Here is a 13,031-nt window from a genome sequence, read left to right on the forward strand (position 1 = left end):
GGGGGTGGGGATATTGTTATTTGTATAGAATACTAGGGAAAGTATACTGAGAAGGTAATTTTGAGGTGAGGGAGCTGACCACGTGGACAGCTGAGGAAATGGGAGAGAACACCGTAAGTGCAAAGGTCCTGGGCTAAGAGTGTACGTGGTTATGAGTGAAGAAGAGCAAGGGAATCACTTTCTGGAGTTTGCTCTGAGAGAAATGGGAAAACACTGGAAAGTTCTGCATAAGAGTGACATGATCTAACTAACATTTTAATAGGACAACTTTGGCTTGTTGAGAATAGACTGTAGGGGACTCTTCCTACACTCCAAGGCCATTGTAATAACCCAGGAGAGAGAGGAGAGTGACAGAGATGCTGGTGGAAGTGGTGGGAGCATATATATTGAATAAGTATCACTCATAGTTATAAACATAAAGCCATTTTAATTTTGTTTCCTGTTGTCCTTTTAAATTGTCCTTTTACTGGGGTTAATCTTCCCCCTTCCTCTGGATGAACGCTTGGAGAGAGCATGACTTCACCGGCCATTCCCAGGAAACAAAAAGGTCTAACGTGCTTTCCATCAGAAAAGATATTAAGAGATCTCAACTGGCTGTGTCTCCATTCTTCAGGGTGCTTCCTGAGCCATCTACCACTTCCTTAAAAAAAAAGAAACAAATAAAAAACAAACTTTTTTTATACAAACATGACGTTTATTGTAGAAATATTAGAAATTATAGATAAGCACGAAGAATGAGAGAAAAAGCTGTCATAATCCTACTACACAGAGAAACCACTGCTGTTATTCCTGTGTATATTTCTCTATGTCTTTTCAAGTTCATGCATGCCTCTATTGGCACACACACATTTTTTTTTACCAAAAATGGAGTTATACTCTAACACTGCTCCATAATTTGCTGTTTTTAACATTATATCATCAGCATCTCTTGATGACATTAAATATATTTCAACAAGGTATTATTCTGAATGGCAGTGGAGCACTCCATTGTGTGCTATCATTTATTTAGCCAATTGGTGTCCACTTACATTGTTTCTGATTTACGATGAGTCCCTTGTAGTGAAATCTGGGCACACATCTGTAATTTTCTCCTCTCTTTTCAGGCATCTGATCTATGGATCACCAAACTGCCCCTCACAAATATTGTTCTAGGCAGACTCATACTGGAGCTGCTCATTTCCCCACATACTCATCACCCATAAAAAACAAAACAAAGCCCTTCATCACCACTTTTAAAAACGGACATCAATATTTAAGTGTCAAATGGGCAGGACCCTCCACCCTGTTAAAACTCTGCTCCATTGCCTGCTGAGGGCACATTTCCTTCTTCTGGGTCTTCTAGTCTGAGAATAGGGGTTGGGCTTTCACATTTGCTGTTTAACCTTAATTCTGGAGCTTGAACTTGGTTTGGTTGCATTTTGTTTTAATATAAAGAGAAGAACCAAAGGATCACCTTGATCACGAATATAGGAGGGTAAATCATCTTTGAAATACTGAGAGGGTTGCAGGGAGACTCTAGGGGCCCCTGGAGTCAGTCAGGGTAGCCCCTCCTTAGGAAGGGGGGTGGGTAACCCATTGCCATAGAAATGGGTGCAATCAAACCTGTTGAATCTGAAAGACTGGTCTGGGCTCCTGTCTGGGGTGGTGGATGTCTGAGCCTGTCCTCTCCCACCTTCTAGGGCTGGCAGTGGCCTGTGACCCGGAAGAAGGGAAGCTGTGAGTAGGCATTGTGCCAGGGCCCATGGCAATGATGGAATGGACGACACAGCCTGGCCTCCTCCAGGGCCCACCCGGCCCACTTAATTGCCACCCACTGACTTGCCCTCATGTTTCTCTGGTGAATGCTTGAGTCAGGGCTGCAACACCTGTTATCTGTGGGCAAGCTGGGGAGAGCCAGCTGCACCTCACTCTGTGGGAATCGGACATTGAGATGAGATACTGTCTTACAAGGGACCCATTCTGTCCTCTGGAACATCCAGTCGCTATCTCCATACCATGTGTATATTTTCTTATCATTTGATTTCTTAATATACACATCCTTCCTCCTCTCAAAACAGCTTTAGGTCATTTGTTTACTTTTTAAATAAAAATGGATCAATATTCACTTCATTGCACACATGGCTATGATGAGAGTCTACCAAGGTGTCAGGAAATTGACATCAAGAATTGAAGGCCTTTTAATCCAGGAAAGGCAATTCTGAGCTCATCATCACTGCTGTCATGGCAGTTTTTCTAAAAAACTGAATTCCTCTGCATATACTCTCATTTAACCCTCATAACCCCCCTACGAATTTGGCGTTATCCCCATATTCCAGATGAAAACACTGAGTCTCAGAGAGGTGAAGTGACTTATCCGAGGCCACACCGCTGACTTGTATCCAGGTACAGCTGACCCAAGGTCTGTGCTCCTGCCTTACCTCCTTCCCCCGGATGTGCTGCCTGCCCCAGACAGCCACAGAGCAAAGGGAGCAAGGAGCACTGGGCCGGGAGTCAGAAAGCCTGGCTTCTGGTCCTGACTTTGCTACAAATTGGCTGTGTGGCTAAGGGCACCTCACGGCACCTCTCTGGGCCTTGTAAATGAAAGGCACTGGATCAGACAATCTCCAAGATGCCTTCTAACTGTGGGGCCTTAGTTCAGGCTTGTTTGGTGGTAACAGAAAGCCACTCTGCAGAACTGGGCACTGCGGTCCCCGAGTCCGGGGGCTTTCACACAGCCAAGGCTGGGCTAGCACCAGACCAGCAGGGCCTAGGGCCTGGACGGGGGCTCTGGCAGCCCCTCCCTGCAACTGCATGGGTCACCACTTCCCTCGACTCCCCCATTTCATTCTGTCTGCAAACTGGTTTTCTTTTTCTGTAGGTCAGCTTTCTCTGCTTCTTTGGCCAATGGCGGCAGATGCTTCTCCAGCTCCCATTATAAGGCCTCAGTTCTGGGGGCCTACTGAGTCTCCCCAAATTCCAATTCCAAATTCCAAGGGAAAGAAATCCAATTGGGCAAGTTGAATTGGAAATCCACCCAACTGGGACCTGTAGCACAAAGAAGTGGGGGCTTGGAGAGATGCCCCCCAAGAGGCTCTGAACACAGGACAGGAAGAGCATCTTTGGCAGAAGAGACAAGGAGAAGTACAATTCAATTCCCGATGAGGAGACATTGAGACCTATAGAAAAAGCACAAGCTCACTGGGGTCTCCATCACTTCCTCCATGACACACCTTTGATGGCGCTTAGGGCCTTTTCTGGAAGAGCTGAGGATGAGAGGAGATGTGAGTTGCTTGAGGGCAGCGACTACACAGAATTCACTTACTACCCACTGTCCCTGCCACTTGACACGTGAAGCTGCGTGGCTAACATTCCGTTTCTCACATTGGTACCACTTAGTCATTCAAGTCTGACATTTTCTCTCTCCCTCTTATAGCAAATGAGCTGCACATTCCCATGCCACCTTAGAACATTTCCAGTGTCCATTCCTGAATCTCCTAACTCTCCCTTACCCCACACCCCCTAATCCTGGTTCTTAGCATTTGGATCCCGAACCACTTCCCTTGACTCCAGTAGTTTCTTCTCAACCTGGAATCCACTGTGCACTTCCAGGTACTTGGTTCTTCACCAATTTCCCACTCCAACTCCCTCCCTTGCTCCAAAACCTTCCTCAGAGCCCACTACGTGTGGGATCACATCCAAACTTCTCAACATTCAAGGCTTTGCATTTCTGATCTGGTCTGAGCTGTCTGACATTTTCTCCCCCACCCCATCTATAAATCTACACTCCAAGGTCCCACGTACGCCCTGCACGTGCCCAAGCCCCTGCCTTTTTTCGCCTCCACCTCTCACTCCCACGCAGACCACACCGTCCCGGCTGGCCTGCCCTCGGCCTCTGCACAGCTCTTCAAGGACTCAGTGACGGCAGCTTGGCCGCCTAGAGACGTCCCCACCCCCTTACTAGTTCCGCTGGCACATCCTTCCTGTCCACGAGGCTGGTCAGTGTCTAGAGGCAGCGCTATGTCATCTCCCTCTTCATCCTCAGCTTGGAGGTCAGAGCCCTGACTTGGCGGGTGCTCAGAAATGGTGCCTCAGCTTTTGTTGCCTTCCTGGGTGATTCCCTCTTGACTCCCTCTAGGACGTGTGGCCTCAGGACAGGCCTGAAGGGTGCCAGGGTGCCAGTAGGGGTCTCCTCCTACTTGGGACCCTCCAGGACCAAGAAGGATGGTGGGGGGAGAGGGGAGGTCCCGAGAAAACTCTCCCGACTCTCCAGATTTCCATCCCAGACCATGTCTGGAAATATACACCTGTGACTGTGTCCTGTCTTCAGATTGGCTCATGAGATGAGGGAGACTTGAAGGCACTTAAGACGTGATTTTGTGGCCAGATCACCCCGACGTGTTTTCAAACCTAAGCAGAGGCCAGTTTTAAGAACAAAGACAAGGTGGCCAGGGAACCAGAGCTGCCACAAAGAGCTGAAGCGCCGACTTGTCCTTGTGCAGAAGAGTCTGCAGTGCTCATCAAGCCCGGAGGACGGTGCCAGTGGTCTCGGGGGTCCCTGGCCCTTGACCCTTCCCAAGCTCCCCCAAGCCCCAGGTCCACATCATCCAGCTCAGAGGCAACAGGACAAGCGTGTGTTGAGAGGACAGGTTTGCCTGGCTGTCAAACAGCTGGCACATCTGTCCTTGGGGAGCCACGGCTCATCATGCCTGCTGACACTGCACGTGGGCCAGCTCTGCTGGTGACCTTGTGCTTTCTCTGGAGGTCTCAGTGCCACCTCATCAGGAATAGAACTGTACTTCACTGTGTCTCTTCTGCCAAAGATGCTATTTCTGTCCTGTGCACAGAGCCTCCTGGGGGCGGGAGGTTCTCCCCAACCTGTACCCCACTTCTTCTTTGTGCTACAGGTCCCAGTTGATCAGACCAAGGAAGATATCCAATCCAACTTGCCCAATTGGATTTCTTTTTGGAATGAGAGAGAGCCAGAGAGAAGTCACCATGTCATTTATGACATAGTCTTGAAAGTAACACACCATCACTTCTGCCATAGTCTAGTCATTAGGACCGGTAACTACTACTAGCCCTCACTCCAGAGGACACAAATTAGGCTCCTCTTCAAAGAGTGTCAAAGGATTTGGGGGCCTGTTTTACCACCACCCCAGCACAGAGCTAAACAATGAAGTATTCCCAAGTGTTTGGAAGCTTGGTAGTCAAGGCGCAGCGTCTGGGGTCCCTCCTGCAGAGGCTGAACAGCAGCTCCCAAAGGTGCCCATGTCCCAATCCCAGAACCTGTGAATGTCGTTACCTGGCAGAGGGGAGCAAAGCTGCTCATCAACTGACCTTCAAATACGGAGATGACCCTGTGTCATCCAGGCAGGCCCGATGTCATCACAAGTTCCTTAAAAGTGGAAGCCAGAGGTGTTAGGAGAACCAGGGTTAGAGTAACGCACAATGAGAAGGACCTGACTGGCCACCGCTGGCTCTGAAGATGGAAGGGCGCCGTGAAGAGGAAAGCAGGCCACCTCTGGAAGCTGAAAGAGACAAGGAGACAGACTCTGCCCGAGAGCCTGCGGAAGGAACGCAGGCCTGCCACCACCTGGCCTCCAGCCCAGTGAGACCCGTTTTGGACCTGTCTTAAGCCATTACATGTGCGGTCCTCTGTTACAGCAGGAATAGGATACTAACACTGGGCTATACCCACTTTCTTTTCCGCTTTCCTAACTCATTTCTGCTTTCACCCCAGGCTTATGATTATTGCACTTATTCATACGTGGTCCATATTTGTAATGTGCATCGTTACCATCTCCTTTAAAACTATAAGCTCCTTGCGGGCAAGACCTATGAAGCACCCAACACATTGCTCATTACAATGTAGCCATTAAAAACTTGCTCAATTATTTACTAGACTATCTAAAAGTAGAAGCAAGAGCTGGTGAGAAATAAAATATGAAATCCCCTTAATTCTTCTTCCCTCCAACTGGAGCCAAAGAATCCCACCCATAGTAGAACAGTTCACTGAAATCCTGTTTTCTCTGGATCTTTCTTTACTCTCATTTCAAGCTGGCAGCCAAGCCTCCGCTTCCCTCCGGGGATTTGGGGTAGGACACAGTGGAGCTGTGGGAGGTCACTGGTTCAGCCCCACCTCTAGAGGCCGAAGAATATGACTTCTCTGGGTGGGAGAAGAGGGAGGGACCTTTGCGAGGGGAAGCAGGGCGGCTCCTCAGGGCCCAAGGAGCCCAAGTTCCTAAGTGCACTGGGGCCCTGAGACCTCCTGCACACCAGACCCTGGGCCTGGGGGTTCCCTGCATTGCCCAAGACTCTCCTCTCAGGTTCCCCCCCACACACATACACACACAGTGCAGGAGCCAAGAACATGGAGGGAGCAGGTGGATAGGCCAGTGGGGCTGTCTCCTGCAACCACGCAGAATGGCATTGGACATTTTCAGGGCCTCCCCTCTCTTTTGACCTGGAACCTTTGCAGAACCAAGTGGAATAGAAGGACGTGGTGGAAGAGGAGGGAATGACCCCAAAGGTGACCAAGACAAAACTTCCTACTAATCCATCAGGAAGCAGGAAGAGGGTTTGGAGTCTGAAATACACTGATATAGAACCAAAACAGTGACACACTTTACATACTCGAGTTTGGGACTGATATTCAAACCCGTGACACCCCCCTTTGACTGTACATGAAGATTTTAATCCGGGCAGAAGGAGGCCTGGGGCAGGATGGCATGGAAGAGGGCAACAAGCCTTTGCTGCAGCTCGAGGGCTGGGAGAGGAGAGGCTGTAACTGCTGGCAGGTTCTGCATCAGCACTAAGTTGGATGCATGTCCTCAGTCACATGGGAGTTGAAGCACAGATACATCAGAATGAAGCTCCAGATGGCAAGGGTGAGAAGGGTGCCCAGGCCTGGTGTGGAAGGTTCCTGCTACATGGGGAGAAAGGCAGGAAGCTGAGGCCAGGTCAGGTCAGCAACTGGTGAGCCCCCTCCCCTCGGGAGCAGCCTCCGGGCTGAGCCACCCGAGTTGTCCTTCCTGGGGCCACGGCCTCTGAGACTGAGTGCATGTGGCGGGGCGGCGTCTGCAGGGACCACAGGTAAGGCTGGATGCGAATACAGCCTGAGCGGGACAAGGCACTTCTCGTGTGGCTCTACCTACCCCTGATTGTAGCTGTCCTTTAGGGTACACAACAAATATTTCTCCTGTAGAGGACAGAAACGGTACATGAAAGATCACTTTCCCCTGGTCCAAGATGGCCAGCCTGCTGGGCACCTCGTCAAGTCTTGCTATAGGAGAGGACAGAACAATACAGTGGCACTTGGGGACAGGCACATGCAGGCTTGAGTCCTACTTGGTCATGATGGAGGGATCTTCCCAGGCCTGGAGGGCAAGACTCCAGAAAGGGAGCCAGGCTCTACAGGCCTCCTGGGGACCGCACAGGGGTGGGACCAGTCCCCTTACAGCAAGAGGTACCGAGGGGAGTGAGGAGAGGCCCAGGGGAGGGGAGGGAGGAGCAGGAGCCAAGGGCTTTTGAAAAGTGTCCCCCAACAGGGTGGGGGCAGCGCTTCACTTACACAGTGGGTCTCACACTGATGGAGGGAGCCCAGTGGGTTCGTTTTTGCTTTTTGTAGTGCCACAGTCTTTTTGTGAAGAGTAAGCAGCGCTCTGTCCACTCCATCCATTTCCTTGAGCCGGAGCGGTGGGTCAGTCTTTCCTGTCAGTCTGGGCTCCTGATGCTCCTTTGGTCCTCTTCTAAGAGGAGTGGGGAGTCAAGGAGGGGCAGAGATGGGGAGACAATTTCCAACATGGCAAGGAGGCCACCAGAGCATGGGTGTCTGTGGAAGGCCTAACTCCAAGCCACTGGAGCCACAGCACCTACCACAGCCCCTTGAAGAGTCTGAGAGTCCTCTGAACCCCAAGGACATTTAGAGGAGTGAAAGGGGAGATTCTTTAGGGATGAGGAGAGATGGGTGCAGGTTACACTTACAGCTTGCTGCTCTTGTGTATATTTATTAAAACATCCATCTTCTCATCCATATCCTTCTGCATTTCCTTCAAGAGAGAATTCAAAGCTAGAATCATTACCCTGAAGGGCTTTTGAAATCCTTTTCCTGCCTCTCTCTGCAAACCACTCAGAGATCACCTCCGCATCTTACTTCCTCAAGAATCCTCATGGGCCTCAGGTGAGTTGGCTTATGGGGTGTACGTGACACAGGCCACCTCTCCTTTCCCCTCCCCCATTCCACAATGAGGCTGAGCAACAGGCAGAGGCATTAGGGGCCTGTTCAAAGGCTCCAGGTGAGTCAGAGGCCAGGAACTGTTTTACCTGAGCTCACACTTGGATGAATCCATTATCTGCCTTGGTTCAATGACTATAAAATGACGAGACTGAAAAAACAAATCTCGTGACCCCCTTCCCTCAAAGACACTTTCGACTCCGATATTTTGACCCCTGACATGCACCCAGATCTTGTGTTCGATCCATCTTTCACCCAATTCCTGGCAGAAATGGTCAACACAAAATAAAACTAACAGCAGCTGAAATGGCACTTCATATTTACCATTTAGTAAGAACTGAAAGAATGGTAAAATCTTCTTGGTAAAGTTTAGATCTATAAATTTGACCTGAGAAACCTGGGTAGAAATAGTGGTCACAAAAGAAATTGTAAAGTGGCAGACATTATCATAGATGACAATTGTTATGAACAAAACAGGGTTGGATCGAACATCGTAAAGTAAGTGTAAACAAAAAATAATGCGCTTCAAGGAAAATCATTTTAATAAAAAAATAAAAGCTCTGGAAACGGTTTACTGAACTGTGGGTAGGATAGTAAACTGATCAAGGACTGATACCGTCTGGTGGAGATGACTTGAAAAGCGTTTTGAAATGTTAGTGTACATTTTGAATTAAATATTTGCTTTCATAAATAGAGTCACAATATCCTTGAAGTGAAAATATCCCGGGTCCAAAAAAATCAGAGTCAAAATGTCCCATATTCTTACAAGTCTCCTCACCATCACCTCAAACTCCTTACGTCCCAAAGTGATCTCCTCATTTTCTCTTCTAAATTAGTTGTATTTCCCAGCTGTCCTTGTCATTGTCACCACTTTCTTCCCATCACAAAGATTAGAACTTTGGTGTCATCATGGATGCTTGCCTCTCTTTCATTCTCTACACTGAACCAGTCTCCAAGAATGTTATTTTTCCTTCGATGCATCTTTCAGACGTATCTTTTCCTTCTGTTCCTACACCTGCTCCAGCCTTTCTTCACCTTGAGTCAGAAACGGCTTCCTGTCTGATAATTTTGCTCCCGACAGCCCCTGCCTGCTCCCCACGGTCCCCCAGGCCACCTTGCAAACAGCTGCCGGCTCAGCTCTCTGAAGTGCTGCTCCTAGCATGTTCTCTGATTAGGACTCTCCAGAGGCCTCTTCTTGCTTACACAGCCAAGTCCCAACCTGCCTGTCGGTCTTTCAAAAGCCTTCATTACTCTCTGCCTTTGCGCGCCTTCCATTTCATTTCTCACAGTTTCCCCGAACGATCTCACTTTTATGACTGACCTCCCCACTGACCACGATACACTTCAGATGTTCATCCTGCTTCCATGCTGTGCGCAAGCTGTGCCCGTGCCCAAAATAGCCTCTTTTGTGCCTTTCTGTACCCAGTCCTACCCCCTTAACAAAACACTTACTGCTTGCATTTTATCACAGAAATAATGCATGCCCTTTGTAGAAAATTTGGGTAATGCAGAAGAATACAAAAGAAAAAAATTATCATCACCTGGAAATAACTATTACCATGTCTCCCCCAAAATAAGACCTAGCCGGACCATCAGCTCTAATGAGTCTTTTGGAGCAAAAATTAATATAAGACCCGGTCTTATTTTAATATAAGACCGGGTATAATAATATAATGTAATATAATATAATATAATACAATATAATACCAAGTCTTATATTAATTTTTGCTCCAAAAGATGCATTAGAGCTGATGGCCCAGCTAGGTCTTATTTTCGGGGAAACACGGTAACCTTTTGGTATATTTCTTTCCATTTTTTTCCCCTATATATTTACTTACCTATCTTTTTTCTCTTAGTTGAGATGAACCCATATATATTACTTGTATTTTGCTTTTTTCTCATTATAAGCATTCTTTCTCAATAATATCTCTATAGTTCATTATATGGATATACCATAATTTATTTGGCTATTCCTCTGCTGTTGAAAATTCTGGTTGTTTCTAAATTTTTACTATTATAAATAATCCCGTGAGGAACATCTTTTTATACATATCCATGCTGGCATTTCTGATTATTCTCGTAAGTTAAATTCTGAGAAGTGGAATTGATAAGGCAAAGGCTTTTCATATTGTTTGATACCTATAGTCTAATTCCTTTTCAGTTTTGTACAAACTTGCACTCTGATCAGCAATATAAGAGCATTCTTACCTTGTTTTATAAATGTTGTAAATTAAAACTTTTGCTTATTTGAATGGGACAATTACCTAATTATTGTTTTCATTTGCATTCATTTGATTACTCATGAGGTAAACCCTTTTCATGTTTATTGCTGTGGAATGTCTGTTCTTACCCTTCTCCCATTTGTCCTTTTGGATCATTTTGGGTGGATTTGTGTAAGCTTTATGTTACAGATAAAAACCTGTTTCTATGTCTACCTGTTATCTATATCTACCTCATTTGTGAAAAAAATTGTTTCTCCAAAACTATTGTGTGCTTTTTAATTCTGTATACGGTACTTTTCCATTATGATTTCAAAATATTTTATATTGTTAATAATATCAATACTCCCTTTGTGATTTCTTCCATTGTTCTTATGCTTAGACTATCTGCTTAAATACTTATATACACTTTCCTATTGGTTTTTCTTATTTAAATCCCCTTTGTAGACTATGTCAGTTTATAGAGACAAGTGCATTAAGTTTTTTCATCATATATTCAAGCAACGTTAATATTATTACATAATCCTTTCCTTCTGACATTTAAAAAAAATCATCTTTGTCATATTTTACATTTTATAGAACTAGGGTTCCCAGGCTGGAGTGTACACTGGAATCACCGGGGGAACTTTAGAAACTACTGACCCTGGACCTCATGCCTAGAGGTTCTGGTGTAATTGTTATGGGATGCAGCCTCCGTATAAGAGGGCAGGTCAAAGCCACAGTCCAGGCAATTCCAGTGTGTCCACTACTACAAAAATGCTATAGACCTGGTTCTCACCCAGGAGCAAGCATCAGAATCACTTATGGAGTATTAGCAATTGTGCCCCATCCTGGAGACTGTCATTCAGTTCACGCGGACCAGGGTCTGGGTATACGAATTTCAGAAATCCTCACAAGTGATTCTTGGTGCATTCTGGCAGAGAGGCTGTTACAGGGTTACCTAGGCTGGTTTTTACTCCTTTATCTGCTTATCCTTGGGCTGTACAACCTTAATTCGATTATTGTGGCTTTATTATGAATTTTTATATCTGGTAGGACTAGTTACAACTCTTGAAACATTTCTAGATATCTTCTTTTGCTATTATGCTTCTACATCGGTGGTTCTCAAACTTTCACCTGGGGAACGTGAAAAAAAATCTAAGGTGGCAAGCCCCATCTGAAAGGGTCTGGGTTCTGCTTTATTCATTTGTGCTCCTGGTGATTACGAAACACACCAGAGTCTGAGAAGCACTATTCTACAATCTACATGGTTCTCTTAGTAATTGTTGAATTCAGAAATAATCTTATTGGACTTTGGTTAGATCTGCATTAAGCTTCCAATGCAGGCTTCAGGGCTCACCTTAAGACTCACTCTGTAAGGACTTGTGGTTACTCCAGCGCACATTCATTACTCACTGCTCTAAACTCTTAATTAACTGACATCCAGTTATCATTTGCCTGGGTACTTACTTGTTATTTAATTTTATTTATTTTACTTTCTTATTTTTATATTTTGCAGTAGAGTTTGGACTAGACTGTAAGCACTGGCAGAGCAGGGTCTGGTCTCTCCTTCCACCAACCCTAGTATGGTACTGGCCCGTGGAAGGCACTCAGAAAATGCTTACCTTCATAATCTCCACAAATTCCTGGAGTTTATCAAAATCCTTGTCCATTACATCTTTTATCTAATGAGGAAAAAAGGCACAGAGCATGTTATTGAATGTGGAATCATCTTTGGGGCATTTTAAGCAAAGGGCAGCAGCTGGTCCCCTGGAGTGAGCTGGATAAAGCTCAAGGAATGGACTGATGATGACCCATTAAAGCCACGTTCTTCCTAAGGAGTCTGTGAAGGGACTTGGGTACATGTGCCATCAAGTCACCACCACCCCCAGCCTAGCACAACTTAAACCTGGCTATTGCAAGGCTTCCATGTGGAGCTCCCACCCCAGCTCCAATCACGTCTCCTGGCTTGAGCATTCTCTTTCTTCCTAAGGATGCTGTAGGTGGTTCCATCAAAGAAACAAGAGAAGTCTTGCTCTGCAGCTTGCTCGAGGCGGGGAGGGGGGGTGGATAAGGAGAATGGAGTTGGTCCCTGACTACCCCCAAATTCCAATAAGCCCCTCTCACTCCGTCACTAAAGTTCAGTTCCCCAACCCTATCCATAGGACAACTTAGAGAGTCATTATCATTCAAAAATTGGGTTTGGGCGGCCGGATGGCTCAGTTGGTTAGAGCGTGAGCTCTGAACAACAGGGTTGCTGGTTCGATTCCCACATGGACCAGTGGGCTGCACCCTCCACAATTAGACTGAAGACAATGAGCTGCTGCTGAGCTTCCAGAGGGGCGGCCAGATGGCTCAGTTGGTTAGAGCACGAGCTCTCAACACCAAGGTCGCCAGTTCAATTCCCAGGATTGGGATAGTGGGCTGCGCCCCCTGCAACTGAATGAAAACGGCAACTGGACATGAAGCTGAGCTGCGCCCTCCACAACTAGATTGAAGGACAATGACTTGGAGCTGATGGGCCCTGGAGAAACACACTGTTCCCAATATTCCCCAATAAAAATTTTTTAAAAAATTGGGTTTAAGCTTCAAACAAGTAAGAAATTAGATATCCTAAGCTG

At 46.6% G+C, this 13,031-nt stretch overlaps 1 protein-coding gene across 1 annotated transcript in view; it reads right to left on the reverse strand.

The window, feature by feature from the left end:
* Positions 1 to 402: 402 nt before the first annotated feature.
* The window catches only part of TEX35 (testis expressed 35), a gene marked incomplete at its 5' end in the record, with an annotated part of 15,189 nt that continues 2,560 nt past the window's right edge, over positions 403 to 13,031 (reverse strand). Inside the window, 5 exons of the mRNA XM_081026202.1 lie at positions 403 to 640; positions 5,317 to 7,261; positions 7,550 to 7,736; positions 7,963 to 8,027; positions 12,036 to 12,095. Coding sequence (XP_080882328.1) covers positions 7,208 to 7,261; positions 7,550 to 7,736; positions 7,963 to 8,027; positions 12,036 to 12,095 — 366 coding nt within the window. The 3' untranslated portion in view covers positions 403 to 640; positions 5,317 to 7,207. The remainder of the gene's footprint in view (positions 641 to 5,316; positions 7,262 to 7,549; positions 7,737 to 7,962; positions 8,028 to 12,035; positions 12,096 to 13,031) is intronic.

The sequence above is a fragment of the Rhinolophus hipposideros genome (genome assembly GCF_964194185.1).
Source record: "Rhinolophus hipposideros genome assembly, chromosome: 19".
Taxonomy (NCBI): domain Eukaryota; kingdom Metazoa; phylum Chordata; class Mammalia; order Chiroptera; family Rhinolophidae; genus Rhinolophus; species Rhinolophus hipposideros.